Here is a 17,908-nt window from a genome sequence, read left to right on the forward strand (position 1 = left end):
AGGCACAGTGTTAATCCCATAATGACTGGAACTTTAGAACATTGCAAAGGACACATATAACAGATACATAATCCAACACCCCTTCTCTATATCTAATGTCAAAGTCATTATACATTCAATACTCATGACTCATTATTCACTGTAACATTCACATCAACTAGATTCATCATTTCACGTAAACGTTCAAATCTAGCACAAGGTAATGGTTTAGTAAGTATATCAGCTACCATAGCTTCTGTACAACAATATTCTATCTTAATCAGCCCCTTCTGGTGTAAAACTTTCACTAGCTCACATTTAATACCAATAGATCTACTTCTGGCTGTTCTACTTTACATATAACAATACAAGCTTGATAATCTTCAAACATTAAAATAGGCTCAGGTTCTTTTATCTTGAAGTCTTTCAGCAGATGAAAAATCCATTCAAATTCACTGCAGGCACTGGCTGCTGACACACACTCAGCTTCTGCTGTAGATTGTGCCACTATAGTCTGTTTTCTGCTAGTCCATTCTACAAGTCCATTTCCGTAGAAGAACAAGTATCCACTGGTCGATCTGTAATTGTACGATTCTTCTGCATAGTTGGCATCCATGTATCCAACTAGTCTGGGATTCTCAGAAGGTTCAATGATCAGTCTTAAGTCCATAGTCCCTTTTAAGTATCTGGAAAGTTTCTTTACTGCATTCCAATCGTGGTGATTAAGCGAACTTACTTTTCTGCTCAGCATTCCAACAGCAGCTGGTATATCAGGTCTGGTAGTTTTACTGAGGTACAAGAGTTTTCTTATAGCTTCTCTGTATTCTCCAATGTCTTTGGGTGGTTGGCCACCCTGAGTTCTCAGGTATGCAGGTTCAAGACGTATCTTAGATTCTTTACAGTCTCTCGTGCCAAGAGATTCTATGAAGTCCATAATCTTTCGTCTTTGGCACAGTTGAAAAGTTCCATCCTCGAGTCTCTCAATCTGTATTCCTAGATAGTGTTTAATATCTCCAAGTCTTTTGACTTCAACCTCTTTTTTCAGTTTTTCAACAATGTCTTTAATGTCCTCTTTGTTCTTGCAGCTCACAACCAAATCGTCAACGTAAACCAGAATGTATTGATATTCTCCATCTTTGAATCTAGTGTACATGCAAGGTTCAGCTTTCCCTTGCTCAAATCCATGTTCCTGCAATAGTCCAGTTATTTTGTCATACCAGCTTTTTGCAGCCTGTTTCAAACCATACAGTCCTTTGTTGAGTTTGAAAACACAGTTCTCTTTGCCAGGGACTTGAAAACCTTCAGGTATTTCCATATAGATTTCCTCTGATAACTCACCATTAAGAAATGCTGTCAATGTCTAGGTACTCTACGAGCATATTTCTAGATGCTGCCATACTCAGTAGTGTTTTAAGTGTAGTACTATTGATAACTGGTGCAAAAGTCTCTGAATAATCAGTTACAAATTCTTGTGCATAGCCTTTGGCTACTAACCTTGTTTTGTACAAGTCTATAGTTCCATCATCTTTGTACTTTATTTTGTAGACCTATTTGCATCCAACAGGCTTTCTTCCTGCAAGTAACTTTGTAAGAGTCCACACATTTTTTTCATAAATGGATAGCATCTCTTGTTCCATTGCTTGAATCCATTTCTCTTTTTCTTCATTAGGTAAATCACACATTTGTTTCCAGACCTTGGGTTCCTCTTTATTTATTTATTTATTATTTATTACTTTACATTTATATCCCGCCCTCTCCGCAAGCGGACTCAGGGCGGCTTACAATATCATAAAAACAATCAATTCCATAAAACATATAAAAACATAGTTCACTTATCAATTTAAAACTTTAGGTCTCACAGTCTCTTTAGGTCTCACAGTCTCTATGGATCTCACAGTATCCATATTTCTGTGGTGGTTGCCCTTTTGTGATCCTTTCTGATCGTCTTAAAATGAGTGAAGGTTCTGTCACTCCCTGTGGTGTGGTCCCCATTTCCCCTTCTGGTTCAGTAGAGTCTTCAGAAGATAGACCTGCCGGTTCACTGGTGGTCACTACAGGTACTACCTGGTACACCAATCTTCAGAAGCATCTTCAATAACCTCAGGATCAGATTCAGGTACACAGGGTGCTTTAGGCAAATTATTGTCATCCATAAACACAACATTACAATGTTTAGTCTTATTCAGCTTTGGATCATAGATTCTGTAGCCTTTTCCCACTGAGGGATATCCTACTATGAGTCCAATCTCAGTCCTTGCATCAAGCTTCCCTCTATTTCCTCTAGGAACATATGCAAAGGCTTTTGCTCCAAAAGTTTTAATATGCTTAAGTCCTGGCTTCTTGCCAAACCAAGCTTGGAACGGAGTAATTCCTGTTACTTTTGAAGGTATTCTATTGTGAGTATACACTGCTATATTTACAGCTTCAGCCCATAGGCCTTTAGGTAATCCAGAATGCACGAGCATTGCTCTGGTCATTTCCTGTAACGCACAATTAAGTCTCTCTACACTCCCATTCTGCTGTGGAGTGTATGGGATAGTCATTTTGCGTTCAATCCCTTCTGCTTTCAGAAATTTCTTAAACTCAGTATTGCAATATTCATCACCTCCATCTGTCAGCAAACTTTGAGGTGCACATCCAAATCTGTTTTTAACCATGGCAACATATTCTTTAAATTTATCAAGAGTCTCATCTTTTGATTTGAGCATATAGACAGTGCTATATTTTGTCTTTGCTTCTGTGAAAACTGAAAAAAAAATATTTCTTCCAATAGAAGCTTTTATTGGCCCAACAACATCACTGAATATTGTCTCCAAAAACCTTTCATTATGCACACTGCTTTTTCCACTGAAGCAAGGTGCAGTTCCCTTTGCTCTCAAACATCACATCTTTCCTTGGATTTATCACAACGCACAACATCAAGTTCACAATCCTTTAGCAACTTCTCAACACTCTGCATGCTTCTGTGTGCTAGCTTTACATGCCAAGCATAAACACATCTCCTATGGTCACACCTTTTGCCTTCAGTCTGGCAAACAGTCTTTTTCCACAACATCAACAGCATCTGACCTTTCACTTAAGTCCATAATATAATGAGCTCCATTTCTTTCATCCAGTTTAAAACTAACTCCAGAATTCTTCTTAATAATTTCACCATCATCTCCTGTATCAAGATATACAGCATAATTATTTCTTATAAGCACTTGGCTTGAAAGTAAATTCTCAATTGATTCAGGTGCATAAGCCACATTTTTCAGTCTTACTGGCATTAAATCTCCATCAGTGGTAAGCAATTTCATTTTGATCTCTCCCACACCAAGAACTTCCAAGCGTTTCTGGTTGGCACCTATCATTTCAGGTCTCTGACTTTCATCCAACTCTGAAAACATGCCCTTATATCGACAAATATGCATAGAAGTTCCACTATCAATCAAAAATCTTCCTCTATTACCAATAAAATTCACATTAATAGTATACATGGTGCTATCTCTGTTCTTTTCTTTGTTCCCACCTGGGCCATGTGGCTTGAAACATTTCTGGCTGCTATTATTTCTATGGCCAGGAGATGGCGCCCGTGTTCCCTCATTTGCACCATGTGCTTCAACATTCCTTTGTCTAGAAGCAGGATCCTGTTTATCACAATATCTCACAATATGGCCTTTTAAGCCACATCTATGGCAAATTATATCCTTCCTTGCCTTATTCCTATGCTGTGGTTTCGGGTTTAATGCAAACATAGAATCAAATAGTTCAGTGTCCTTGTCCACATATCTAGAGGCTGCTTCCTCCTTGATAGCATTTAACCAACCTTCCAGATAGTTTGCAGTATCAAAATCATCTTGATTGGCTTGTAACTACTGGGTAGAGCTTTCAATATAGTTGAGGTTAAGTCTCGTTCTGCAATAGGCTCACCAAGCTACTGTAGTTGGATTGCATGTACATAAATTCCTATAGTAGCATACTTAAAACCCAAATATTTTGCCCTTTAAATCATGAATAGTGCTGATGGGAGTTTCATTATATTTACGTCTAAGGCATTCAATCATTTCTTTTGCAGTTTTAAGATTATGCAATCCAGAAATTTCACATGGCTCAATAGACTCTAAAATGAGAGTTTTCGCAAAACCATCTAGCCATTTAAAAGTTGATTTTTCTGGCTCATTTTCAGGGGAATTTCCAGATAAAGTTCTTTCAGCTCCATAAATCTCAAGTCTTTGTGTTAGGAGTGAGAGCCAGAATGAGAAATTATTCTTAGTTAACTTCACAATACTAAATAGTGAGAGCTGGTTTGGTGTAGTGGTTAAGTGTGCGGACTCTTATCTGGGAGAACCGGGTTTGATTCCCCACTCCTCCACTTGCACCTGCTAGCATGGCCTTGGGTCAGCCATAGCTCTGGCAGAGGTTGTCCTTGAAAGGGCAGCTGCTGTGAGAGCCCTCTCCAGCCCCACCTACCTCACAGGGTGACTGTTGTGGGGGAGGAAGGTAAAGGAGATTGTGAGCCGCTCTGAGACTCTTCGGAGTGAAGGGCGGGATATAAATCCAATATCTTCTTCTTCTTAAATCCTATCACAGGTAGCCTATTCATGGTACCAAAACCAAGATTTGCAGTGGCTGCTCCTGCAGACGTGGAAACAGAAGATCCAGTGGCTCCTCTCTCTGGGCTTGACATTTTTCCCAGCAATCAGGCAGGACAGGGTTAAAGATTCTTCCTTCCTCACTGGAGAGAAAAGGTGGCCAGGTGTGCGCGCATGGCTGCAGCAAGGCTCTTCCAAGGTCTCCGACGTAATCCACAGAAAAAGGGTTAAAAAGCTCCAAAAAATCTCTCTCTAGTACATTCAAGGCAAGCTCTGAACAAAGTAGCAGCATTTTCAGATTGAGACAATCTGAATTCAAAGCTCATTTAATGCTCTCAGTAATGGCAAGAGAAAAAAAGCGTCGTTTCAAAATTCAGGCTTGACTGGCTCAGCATAGCAACTTGCATTCCAAATGCTCTCAAAGGCAATCCAGATTTAAAAAATCATTTAGAGTTCAAAAAAACAGTTCATGTTATACGCTACCAGCTTGATGGCAAAAACCATTCCCACTGCTACCAATTTTTGATGGCAAAAACCAAGCACCATCTGCTCTGCTACCATTTTTTGTAGGGAATTCTGTTTGAAATTCTACTTCTTTATCTCAAACAGTTTGATGGATCACTGGATCAAATAATCATTGAGAGGCATTTAATATGAAAGCAAAAAAGGACAGGTTTCTTACCTGTAACTGATGATCTTCGAGTGGTCATCTGTGCAGTCACACATATGGGTAATCCGCAGGATCGAGCCCATCTCGGAGAATTCAAAGCAATCCTAAAGCGTTATTTTTGGCGCGTCTTTCCTCTTGTCCCGGGGAGGGGGCAGCGACTGCGCATGCCCAGACGAGGGGGAGGCGGCCAGCCCACTCAGTTTCTTCCCGCCCCCCCCCTCTTTCCGGGCGTAGAGACGACTCTAGCAAATGGCTTCTGAGTCTTGCCGCGTGGTTTTTCCTCGCCTGCTTGCCGAACTGGCTACAGTGCACACAAGAGTCTGTTCGGTGAGCTTCCCCGAGGCAGAAAAGGCAAAGAGAGTGCCCGTCCGTAGATGGTAGTTTCGCCGAACAGCGAATGCACCTCTTAAAGGTAATTTTTTCTTTTTCCTTCCCTTCCATCCGCCCGGAAAGAGGGGGGGGGGGAAGAGGGGGTCGAAAAAACGAAGTAAAGAGAAAGATTTTTTTTTTTACGATACCAGAATGAAGAGAAGAGGAATCGGAAGAAGAACGTAGATCAGAAACGGGAACGTAGATCAAAGAAAGGACTGCAATGAAGCGGGAGATCAGCGAGATAGGTGTTTTCCGGATGGCGGTAAAGAAGAAACTGAGTGGGCTGGCCGCCTCCCCCTCGTCTGGGCATGCGCAGTTGCTGCCCCCTCCCGGGACGAGGGGAAAGGCGCGCCAAAAATAACGCTTTAGGATTGCTCTCAGTGAGAGCCAGGCCATATTGAGTCAAATTCTGACTTTGTTTTTCCTCACAGGACAAAGTGTTAGACATTCACATGATGGGGAAAAGTAAAGATCCATAGCCAAAGAAATTGACGGAGTGGACATCTTAAAATTCTCAGAAAAGCAATTTTTGTGCTCTCCCTGGTAGAAGGTTTACACTGCCTGGGTGTCTGCCAGTGTGAGGGTCTTGTATCTTGTCAGCTTCACCTGTAGCTTCTCGTCTTGAAGACAAGACCTGAAATGGTCCAGTAGAGCTTCGTCAAGGCTAACGAAGGTGCACTCCTGGGCAAGGCGGCACAACTCTGCCAGGAATGTGGCGACGGGCTCCCCGGCCTTTTGTACCCACTTGTGGAATTCCAGGTGCCTGGATGTCTGCGTTGGCCAGGGTGAGAAGTGCTCCGTATCCTCTCCACAGAGGCTGAGCAAAAGCTGTTTCTTCTTTAACTCATTCGTGATGTCGTGGTAGAGGAGACAGAAGTTTAGCTTCTTCTCCCATCTCTCCCACTGCTCCGGTTGAGCGGGATTGAACTCTGGAAGGTGCCCATGAGGCCCTCGTGCAGCGGCCTGGTCAGAGCCAGGCCTTGGAGGAGCCGTTGCTGGTGCAGATGTGCTGGATTCTGCAGGAGTGCTCATCTTTGGTTCTTGGCGTGGCGACCTTCTTCAGCGATGGCGGTGCAATGCGTGGAGCGGGAAGCGGCCGTTGCATGGTGCGGTGCCGGTTGCTGGATCGCCTACCAGGATCCCATCCTTGTCTCCACTATAATATTGTGGGTTCAAAGCATCGAGAAGACGAGGCTACAGTGATAACAGCTCTTTATGAAAGGCAGCATGGTATAGGGATGAACGAACAAGACGGGAGAATGGGCCCATTGGCCAAATCTATATACAACTACTGGTTCCTGCGCAAGCACGTTATTGGGTCATTCAAACAGGCAGGGGGCCTGTGATTGGTGTAGGGCAGTAGGTATTTGGATCCTACTGTCCATTGTTCCCAAGTCCCCAAACTCTGCTCTCCTGGCTCCAATGAGCCAGGCAGGAATCACATACTAAAACCATATACATAACAGCCTCCCTCCATCCCATCCCAGAGTTTTCAGCAGGAGGGAGAGTGGGTAGAGTTTTGCATGAGAGGGTTGAGGGGGGAGATGCCACTCTGATTCACTCATTCCACGGACCGGCAGAAATTTCTAAAAACTCAGAATATTAGTAATATCCAAAACAGAACGATGAAATGCATTCTCCCACCATGTCCAAGAATCCTTTTTAAGTGGTAGGACCTAATACAGTTTTGACAAGCATGTAGTTATTTAAAAATGTGGGTGGTTTTTTTTTATTTAGTAATGGAAAACAGAACACAAAACAACCTGGCCAAAGTTAGCATCCTTCCCAGCCCTGATATCCAGAGCATAGTATCAAATAAAGTTGATGGTGAAGACCACATGGCAACCGCACAAATATCTTCAGTAGATACACCAGCCCAGTAAGCCACGGAGGTGGACATGGCCCTAACCTGGGTAATGACAGGAGATGATGGCCAGCTAAGGTCATTAATTGGGAAAGCCATTGCGGGGAGATGGGTTTGCCCTTGGTTAGGCTTGCATAAGACACAAATAATAGGTTTTTTTTCTAAATTACAGGTATTGAAAGCAGTTGACCAATAGCTGAACACACTATAATCAATTTGTAGGAAAAAAAGAAGTGCTACCTGCATGGCCGATTTGGGGGAAATGAAGCTAACTGAAAATACAGCTGAGTTTTCATTTCCTTGCCAGCCAAGGTAGCAAAAAAGAGAGAAACAGACATGAAGGATACAAAGGAGAGGTTAATGAGAAAGCTGAATCAAAAAGGGACTCAAACCAGGAGTGAGAGTTGCGGCAGGAAAGGTACTTTACCGTTCTTCTCGGTTCTGTCCCACACACACATGACCTCCGTATCTAGGGCTTGGGTTATTGCAGGACCGCTGGCGGACTTGGAAGCCAATTCCACAGGAGGTGCTACAAGGAGACCAAGAGGTCCAAGGAGTCCAGCCTCCATTCCTGTAGGAATAAAAGAGCCAAGGTGGGTGCACACATGCATTTGAAATTTGTGGAAACAATTGGTTGGGCATCCTCTTGGAGAGGAGTGACGAGTGCCTCAGGGATCTGTCCTGGGATCTGTTTTGTTCAACATCTTTATCAATGATTTGGATGAAGGAATAGAGGGAATGCTTATTAAATTTGCAGATAATACTAAATTGGGAGGAGTTGCAAACACAGAAGAAGACAGAAACAGGATACAGGATGACCTTGACAGGCTGGAAAACTGGGCTGAAACCAATAAACTGAATTTTAACAGGGATAAATGTAAAGTTCTGCATTTAGATGGGAAAAATCCAATGCATGGTTATAGGATGGGGGAGACTTGTCTTAGCAGCAGTATGTGCGAAAAGGATCTAGGGGTCTTAGTGGATCATACGCTGAACATGAGTCAACAGTGTGATGCGATGGCTAAAAAGGCAAAGGCAATTTTGGGCTGTATCAACAGAAGTATAGTGTCCAGATCACATGACGTGATGGTATCGCTTTACTCTGCTCTGGTAAGACCTCACCTGGAGTATTGTGTTCAGTTTTAGGGATCACATTTTAAGAAGGATATAGACAAGCTGGAATAGGTCCAGATGAGGGCGACGAAGATGGTGAGGGGTCTGGAGACCAAGTCCTATGAGGAAAGGTTTAAGGAGGTGGGCATGTTTAGCCTGGAGAGGAGGCGGCTGAGAGGTGATGTGATCATCATCTTTAAGTACTTGAAGGGCTGTCATATAGAGGATGGTGTGGAATTGTTTTCTGTGGTCCCAGAAGGTAGGGCCAGAACCAGTGGGTTGAAATTAAATCAAAAGAGTTTCCAGCTCAGCATTAGGAAGAACTTCCTGACCGTTAGAGCGATTCCTCAGTGGAACAGGCTTCCTCGGGAGGTGGTGGGCTCTCCTTCCTTGGAGGTTTTTAAACAGAGGCTAGATGGCCATCTGACAGCAATGAAGATCCTGTGAATTTAGGGGGAGGTATTTGTGAGTTTCCAGCATTGTGTAGGGGGTTGGACTAGATGACCCTGGAGGTCCCTTCCAACTCTATGATTCTAAGTGTGAAGTGCTCCTCCTTCCTCCTGCCCCTTCTCCATTCAGAAATTTAAGCCTCCTGAAGTGACTTTACTTCTTTCTGTTTCTTCATTCCTTACAGGTACATACAAAAACTAAACACCATCAGGGACCCAAATGTAAGGTTCTGCCAGTTATTGATTCAACTCACCAGTTCTCATATTAAAACAGTAAAAGATTTATTGAGTTCAAATACAGGGCATGAGGCCTTGTGAACGGCCAAAGCAGGACTAGCAAAAGCAAGAGCAAAACATACAGTTGTAGTTAAAAAAAAAGTGCACAAAAAGTACCCAGCCAGCCTAGGGCTAATTCCCACAGATGGCATGGCATGGAGCTATTTGGAGGATCAAGGTCCTCCTTACGGGTTACCAAGCAATGTGATTAGTTCCAGTTCAGTCTCATTTTAGTTTCCTCCCTAGTCCACCTGCACATTTCTTAACAATTAACATAGTTATGTCTGTTACTAGGCTATAAATCAAAGTGAGAGAACTCCAAGTTCCAAAATATAATCAGCAGATTCCATCAATCAGGATGCCTATAGAATATCATGTTACAGAATACATATGGATGGTACTTTACAGAAATAGCATGTCAGGCCCATCCTGACAACAAAGAGTCCAGAATATATACTGTAAGAATATATACTGCCTCCTCGATCCGTGTCTGTCTTGGCTGGTAAAGGCCTGCGGAGATGGGGTACGAGTTCCCTTGTGAGATAGTTAGCTTATCCCTGACATCAGGGGTTTTCCCAGGGGAGCTAAAGGAGGCAGTGGTGCATCTGCTCTTAAAGAAGCCATCTTTGGACCCAACAGTCCTAGCCAAATAAAATGGGGCTTGTGACCAATACCAATCAAAAGGAAATTTCCCAGGGAATTCAAAGTTTTCTCCTCTTGGGCCTACATACCTGGAGCAATTGACAATTTCCATGCTTGGTCCTTCACATGGCTGGCCGCCACAAGTCGGAGCTGGGTTGTCACATGAGCGTGTTCTGCAAAGACAAATGCCCATGCTGGAGCTGTCCACATGTGTACAGGGTTTCCACTCTGACCAGGATCCAAAAGAGCCATCCACTGTCAAATTCCTTTTCTGGAAACCGAGAGACAGAGCTTGAATCATGATTTATTCCATGACATAATGAAACCTGGCACGTTCATACTAGAAAACTCATATGAAATCCGAGCCTATTTGTGCAAGGTTTCCATTCCTCCCAAATACATGATTTGTTCAAGTAATGACTTTTCTGGCTGTTTGAAATCCTGGCCAGCAACACCTTACCTTTCCTTGAGTCACATACCAGAACAATGGAGTATCAGGGTTTCTTCATCCTTCCTATTAAAGGGAACATATGCCTGGAAAGACACTTTGTCAAGAGTGCCTCTTGCAATTGATGTAGTTCTACTCTGTGACCTGCAGTTGCCTCATTGCTAATGCACCACTATCTCTGTAGCAACTAGTGGAAACATATTTCTGCCTGTTCTCAGACAGTCAAGGTTGTGAGCCTGTCTCCTGAAGATTACGTGTGCATCTGCTGAAGGGGGTATGGGAACCGCTCTTTGATAGGAGGGAAAGCTTGCTGCTTGGTGCCATTGTATTTGAATGCATAACGGTTTAGATAAAGGCTATAAGTATAGGGTATGAGTCTGCCATAACCAGTTTTCACAAGAATCATCTTGCCCTATGGAAGTCAGTATTTCAATGACGTCTATTCACTGAATGGTCTGGTGTTGATAGCTGAACTGCTGGGGACTTGACACGCTGTCCACCACATTTGCTGTGTGTTTCCATTTCATCAGGGAGAAGAGGAAGGCCTTGCATGTCTAAGATTTAGTGTTGGATCAAGTCCATAGTGCCCCTAACGTGGCTGTCTTTGGGCTGAGACAGCCAAAGTTCATCAAGCCATTCAACATCACCAACAGCTGTGCTGTAGTCTGTAATCTGCAGAGACAATTATGATATCTAAAAGACTGGTTTCCTGCCACCATCAAGATTTCTTCAGGTGCTTTATGAAAATAGTCTCACTTCTATCTTTTTGCTATTCTATTTAATGCATACATATATGGCCCAGAAAGAAACTGAAGTGAAAGTCTCTCTTTAAGGAGTCTCCAGTTAAGATATCCTTTTATAGTTGCATCCATCAGACATTTATCCTGAAGCATATTTTCTAACAGATACACTGGAACTTGAAACCAATAGAAAACAAATATGTAGGTGAGCTTCTACTGTGCATACTGTGTAACTTTCTTTCTATTCCAGATCAAGAATACAACAACAACAAACAAATTGAATCCTAAGCACAGTTACCTTGGCCACAATAGACTTAGAAGGATGTGACTCAGGTGAGGATTGTACTGTAAACCCTGACTTTTCTCCCCATTCAGTGCACCAAGGAAACCACAAATACAAAGGTCATTCCTGTTATCAGTTGCAATCTGACACCCTGATGGGACTACCTCTGATCACCAATGCAATGTACCTCCAGCTTTGTACAGAAAAGCAATCTGCTCTGCCTCTTTATTAATTGTTTTGCCATGACATCCATACAGAACTCTTTCTAAAATTCTATGGTGTGAGGGGAGAACACATCAATACATGAGGCTGCCTTATGCTAAGTCAGACCCTTGGTCCACCCAAGTCAGTATTGTCTACTTTGACTGTCAGGGACTCTTCAGTCAAAGCTGAGGTTTTTCACATAACCTACCACCTGATCCCTTTAGCTAGAGATGCCAGGGATTGAACCTGGGACCTTCTGCATGCCACGCTGAAGATCTATCACTGAGCTGCAGCCCAGCCCTGATCCAATTTGGTCAAATCTCCCCAACTCCACTCAATAGTTTGTCAACAGCAAGTACCTTTCTGGTGAGGGTCTTTAGAAACCCTTTCCCCTCCTGAATTGGTGGAGAAAGGATACTTATCCTACAGAGAGTGCAGAAGCAACAATGAGGACTCAGACTGTTGCTACCTGTTCTGAGCTCCAGAGAGAGAGCCCCTGTGGAGACAGCCACTGGTCTTTTCTGTGGGGTGGAAAGAGTGGGCACACTAGGGAGAAAGGAGCACCCTGGGTAGGCAAGTAAGGTGGCCCCATGAGAAGCTCTGCAGCTATGGCAATGGAACCTAAGCGTCCCATGATGCCAAAAGGGACAGGGCAGCCTAATAAGAGACTGTTCAGTTGTCAAGAAGATGGGAATGTCTTCAACAGATCCTGCAAGAACCACGGCGGTCACTGGAAGACTCAGGGTGGGAGACTCACAGCCACAGATAAAGGAGATGAGGGGCAGTTGGCCAAGGAGCTGAGCTCCCCAACTCAGTGCTCTTGCCTGGGCCTGGAGAGGAGGGGAAAGAAGGCCAGGTGCTTGCAAGTATCTTCTCTCCAGCTGAGGTCTTTGGTGGCAGCTGATAGCGTGTGAACATACACGCAAAAGACTATTGTCTTTTCTCGAGTTCCCTAATATTTTAAAGGCTTTGAGAAAGGGAAGGGATGGGTCAGTGGTAACCATGAAATAATGGCCAGTCAAACCAAAACCTGCAGGTTTCCAAGGCCAATACAATTAGAAATAAGGTCAATTGTTCTGTCATCTCCTAGACACTTCTCTTCCACCTAACCTTTCCAGATGTGGACTACTAACACTTTTTCATCAGCCTTCTTGTCTCTGGACATCCTTCCCCTCCAAATCTGAATTTCCTGGCCTCTCAAGCAGCTCTGGGCCTGTCACCACTTCCTGTCAAAAGTGCACAACACTTCCTGTAAGACTCACTGTGAAGGTTTATCCACAGCTATCCTGACTTTTAAGCTTTTCTCACAAAATCTGTGCTCTACAGTTGTCACTGTCCAGTTGGAATATTTGATCATATAAACAGATGAAGCTGCCTTTGACTAAATCAGGCCCTCAGTCCATCAAGACCAGTCTTGTCTCCTCAGACTGGAAGCAGCTCTTCGGGCCTCCAGTAGAGGCCTTTCACAACGCCTACTGCCTGGTCTTTTTAACTGGAGGTGCTGAGGTCTAAACCTGGAACCTTCTGCAAGCCAAGTAGAGGCTCTGCCAATGAATCATGGCCCTCCCCTACATGTCAGTACATACCAGCAACTCACCTAACACAACAGCCTATTTTTATATGTCATACAACAGGTGACAAATTTAACTATCCATATATAAGTTCAGCTTTACAACAGATGGGTAAGAACAGAGAGGAAGATTAAGCTTGTAACTCAGGCTTAAGAGCACAAAAGTTTCAACTGACATTATTTGAGAATAATTAGTTCTGAACTTGAGTAATCTGAATGTCACTCCCAGGGTCATAAGGATTGGGGGGGGGGGGGGGGATGTGAGGAAGATGAAGGATCGCTCTGGAACTTACTGGACACGCAGTGATTCTTTGCTCCCACTGGCTCATGCTCAGGCTTTCTTCTAGTGGTGTGCATTTCTTCAGCACCAGATCCCAGCCACAGTAAGGATCCTGGGATCCGACACACGTGCTGAAAAACAAAACCCAAAACATCGAACTGGAGCATGATAATCTATGCATCTGTGCTTGGAGAAATGCTGACATTTCTTAACTGGACAAGAGGCAGAGGGAGAGATGAGTGAAAAGTTTCCCCTTTCTCTAAGCCTACTCCTCTTATCCCCCTTCCTTTCAACCATCAGGAGAAGCTGTTGTAATGGCCCTCCTTCTCCATTTCCCCAAAGTGAACATAAGCCCTGGGTGCTGACCCTGAGGGGCAAAAACCTGTCTTCTTTCCCCAATTCTGAAGCTAAATGTGGGGATGTGTTGATTTAAGAAAGAGAGAGAGTTTTTGAGTCTGTTGTAAATTTCTCCATTGCAGAAGGATAGCTCACTTTCCTATGTGTTTTCAATGTCTGTTATGCCTCTCATACGACCAGCAGGAAATGAGTAGACTTAAAGGCCACAACAGATATGGATGTCTCTCATGAAATTGGATCTTCCAGAGTATTGATTTTTACTTAAAAGCAGCTTCATAAAGCTGCTGATGACATAAGAATAATGGTGCCAGGTGTATGTGTTTAATCCACTGAACATTTTTCTTGATCTAAATCTGTGTATGCTGAAATTGTGTATGTTTAATAGCAAGCAACTGATGGAAATTTTCTGGTGTTTCAGTTTCTGTCTGGAAGAGTTTGAGTGACATCCTTGATTTTACTTTGATATCTAAAGAAACGAAATAAGGTTTGGTCTGTAACATCTACTATTAGAAGATGTTCTGTGGATTTCTAGTTGCTGGAAATAATAAGACTACAATAAAAAAAATTAATAGATGTGTAAAAGTCCAAACTAGGCTGAACCAAATAAACCACCGAATACTCTGATTCAGAAGTATATGGCATCGTATACTTTCGAATCCAATTAGAAGGCATTACATGGGAGCCGTTTACGACTCCCCATATACTTCCGAATCAATATTCAGAAGTATATGGAACTCAATGTAAAAGGCGGGAAAGGAGCTTCTGCAGCCTCAGGGAAGCTGCTTGCCTCCTTTCTCACCTTTGGAAGCCTTTTCCCGCCTCTCCCATAGCCTCCCTAGGATCAGGGAGAGAGGAGGAGGGGGAGAGGAGCCCCAGCAGCCAATCCAAAGCATGCATTTGCAAAATGCATTGCAAATGCATGCTCTGAAGGGCTGTTGTGTAGCTGATGGCTGGGCTAATCCCCCAGCCATCAGCAACATTGTTGTTCTTTCGTTCACTTGGGTATCCAAGTAAACACTGTTCTCTAGCCAATCACAGAGCAGTGGCATTTTTTGAAACTGCTCTGTGTAAGGTCAGAGAACCTTTTTAAAGAGTCTAACTTTCGTAAGAGGACTTTTAAAAGTGCAATGTCCTTTTACTTTTCCTGATTTGGGTGGCTTGGATTTCTTGGGGTTAGAGTGAAGGTTTTTTTGGAGGGAGGGGTTGGTTAAGTTCCTGTTTTGTTAAAAGTCAAGTTTTTTTACTGTTTTAAAAGGATTTTGTGTTTGCTTTGTTGCTGCTGTGTTGTGCTGCTGCTGTTCCTTTTCTCTTCTGGTTCTGGTTCTTTGGGGGGGGGAACTGTTTGGCCTAATTTTTATTGTTAAAAAGTTCAGTTTTTTAACAGTTGAGTTTGTTGGCTTTTTCTCAGTTGGATTTGTTTGAATCTCTTGTTGCTGGTTTTGCATCCTGTCCTGTTGTCCCTTTTCCTGGTTCTGGTTTTTTTTTTGGGGGGGGGGGTGTTGACTGATTTGGCCTGAGGTTTTTTATTGTTAAAAAGTTCAGTTTTTTAACAGTTGAGTTTGTTGGCCTTTTTTTGGATTTGTTTGGATCTGTTACTGTTGGTTTTGAATCCTCTCTTGTTGTCTCTTTTCCTGGTTCTGTTTTTTTTTGGGGGGGGGGGTTAAAAGTTAAGTTTCTTTCTGTCATGTTTTGGTTTCTTTTAATTACCTCTGGTTGGTGTGAGGGGGGTGGTGTGTGGGGTGGGTCACTTTCATGTTTTTATAGAGCTATTTTTGGAGTCTGAGGGTTCCATGCAGTTTTGGGGGCTCTCCCTCAAACCCCCTGCCCCCCAGTAGCCTCTAATTATGCCCTATGTTGCCATTGAGTTCAATGGCCATAGGGTATAATGGTGGGATAGGGGCACCCTCTTTGGGTGCCCCTAGAATTGGAACCCCTGGCCCAATCTTTTTGGGACTTGGGGGGTTCATAGGGGGGAGTCCCCTGCAGGTCCCCTCCAGGCGGCTTCCAATATACCTTATTTTGCAATTGATTTCAATGGCCCATAGGGTATAACTGGGCCGTATATTTGGAAATAGCCGTATATCTCCAGTATATACGGCTATTCCAAATACCGGTATTCGGAAATATACGGTATTCCGAATATTTTGGCCCCGTATATTTCCGAATCCGATTAATTCCGATTTTTTTTTTTGCACACCCCTAGTCCAAACTATACTTCTTCCTACAAATGGGTATGTCAGGTTGGTCTCCTGACATGTGGTCTTATAGTTTTCTTTGCTCATTGATCATAGACTCTATGGCGTGTTCTGCATTTTGGTATTGTTTTCCTTGCTCATTAGTCACATATTCTAGTATTGTTTTCCTTGCCTATTAATCCTATTTCATATTGTATTTTGTTAGTATTCTGTTTGCTCATTTACTCATTATATCAATAATCCTTAGCATGTAATCACCATATATTTTATTCATCTTGCAATCACAGTGTAACCAGACTTTATTTAGAAGTTTTAATATTGTTAGCTATAGGAGAGAACTGGTGGGAGCATCAGCCTTAGGATGCTTTTTCAAGGATCTTGTTATCTGGTATCTAAGGTAATGGACTGGACTGACTCAGGCAGATGCTTCTGCCCATGGAAAACTAACCTTGAACTTAACATAGATAGTGTAAAGGCTTGGAAATCTTTTAAAATGTGTATAGAGCACAAATTTTGGGTGCACAACTTAGAACTGTAACATCTGCATATGAATATGTACTCAGTTTTGATTAAGCCAGTTCTGGCAAGGATACCCTTGCCGAGTGTCTGCTTCTGATCTTTCAATAAAAGCCTTTTCTGCATTCATGAGAGAAGCCTCTTTGAATGAATCTGAGCAAAACCTCAAAGGTTTGTTCAGCTGCTCAGACCAGTTGCTAAAAGAGCAGAATCTATAATTTAGAATATCTATAGTTGGATATGTAACAAAATATAAAGGACTGAAATTTTGGGCTCTTTACTCTGATGGAGACTTTGCTAGTGTTTTATACTAAAATACTTTTAAAATCCTCCTGGTAATTTTAGCTATTTGTATAGATCTCTGGGGAATGTATACATTGCCCACAAATATTCTATTGCTGAGGTTATTACAGATGCAAGTTTTTTACTGGGGAAAAAAAATCAATCAACCAAACTTCCATTGATGAATTGCTAGGACTGTCTACTGAAATAACACATCTGGAGACTATTCTGATTCTGGCATATTACAGTAACAAGAAGTGAAAAAGGAAAATAATGTAATGGCATCTGCTTCTAACACCATTGTTATTTTTTGTAGATTGAACTGCAAGGTATATTACACTTTCAGTATTTCAAAATCAAGCCTACACTGAAGTTTCAGAAATATGAATACTTTTTTATATTTAAATAAAGTGGTTAAAAATGGAAGACAAAAAGGCACACAATGGCTGCTAACACCTGGCAGTTTGGGGAGCATGGGAGGTATCCCAAATTGGGCCAGCTCAAAAAGAAGCGTCTCAAACCATCCACATGCTCCAGCACAAGGCCAGATGGCTGTAGGGCACCATTCTCTTGGCACGGTTTGGGTTTCTTTTTTCCATACATTTTTAGTGGCCATGCGCATATGCGCTCATGCACTCTGGGCAGTTTTTTAAAAAAGAATACCGGTGAGCACCTAGAGTGGATTGGTGGGTTCACACCACCTATCTGCCTTGCTTGCATGCTTCCGTGTCCAAACACCAAAAAGGCAACTGGCATGCGGCTCAGAAATTTTCTACCACTTTGAAAGTGGTAGCTTTTTGAGCCATTCTGAGGACGTCGGAGGATGAGCTGAGTATGGGATGGGGGTGGGTGACAGATGTGCGCATTTGGATGCGTTTTTCTAGTTAGCTTCTGAGGCGTTTTTGTGTCGCCTCAAACTGCCCATCTGTAAGCAGCCAATGTTTAAATTTTCTGATACCTCTAATAGTAAGATAGTCATAGACTCTGGGTTGAATCCAGTCAGTTTTTCAATTGCTAGAAGAGCAAATGAGGAGTTCACTTGAGAAACTCAAAAAAAATGCTACTCTGGGGATTGTGGAAACTGCATGAATGAA

At 42.8% G+C, this 17,908-nt stretch overlaps 1 protein-coding gene across 1 annotated transcript in view; it reads right to left on the minus strand.

The window, feature by feature from the left end:
* The window catches only part of SEMA5A (semaphorin 5A), a 179,568-nt gene that overhangs the window by 44,925 nt on the left and 116,735 nt on the right, over nucleotides 1-17,908 (minus strand). Inside the window, exons 12-14 of the mRNA XM_060253773.1 lie at nucleotides 13,478-13,595; nucleotides 10,029-10,210; nucleotides 7,887-8,030 (exon numbers count right to left, since the gene is read on the minus strand). Coding sequence (XP_060109756.1) covers nucleotides 7,887-8,030; nucleotides 10,029-10,210; nucleotides 13,478-13,595 — 444 coding nt within the window. The remainder of the gene's footprint in view (nucleotides 1-7,886; nucleotides 8,031-10,028; nucleotides 10,211-13,477; nucleotides 13,596-17,908) is intronic.

The sequence above is a fragment of the Heteronotia binoei genome, chromosome 14 (genome assembly GCF_032191835.1).
Source record: "Heteronotia binoei isolate CCM8104 ecotype False Entrance Well chromosome 14, APGP_CSIRO_Hbin_v1, whole genome shotgun sequence".
NCBI classification, from domain to species: Eukaryota; Metazoa; Chordata; class Lepidosauria; order Squamata; family Gekkonidae; genus Heteronotia; species Heteronotia binoei.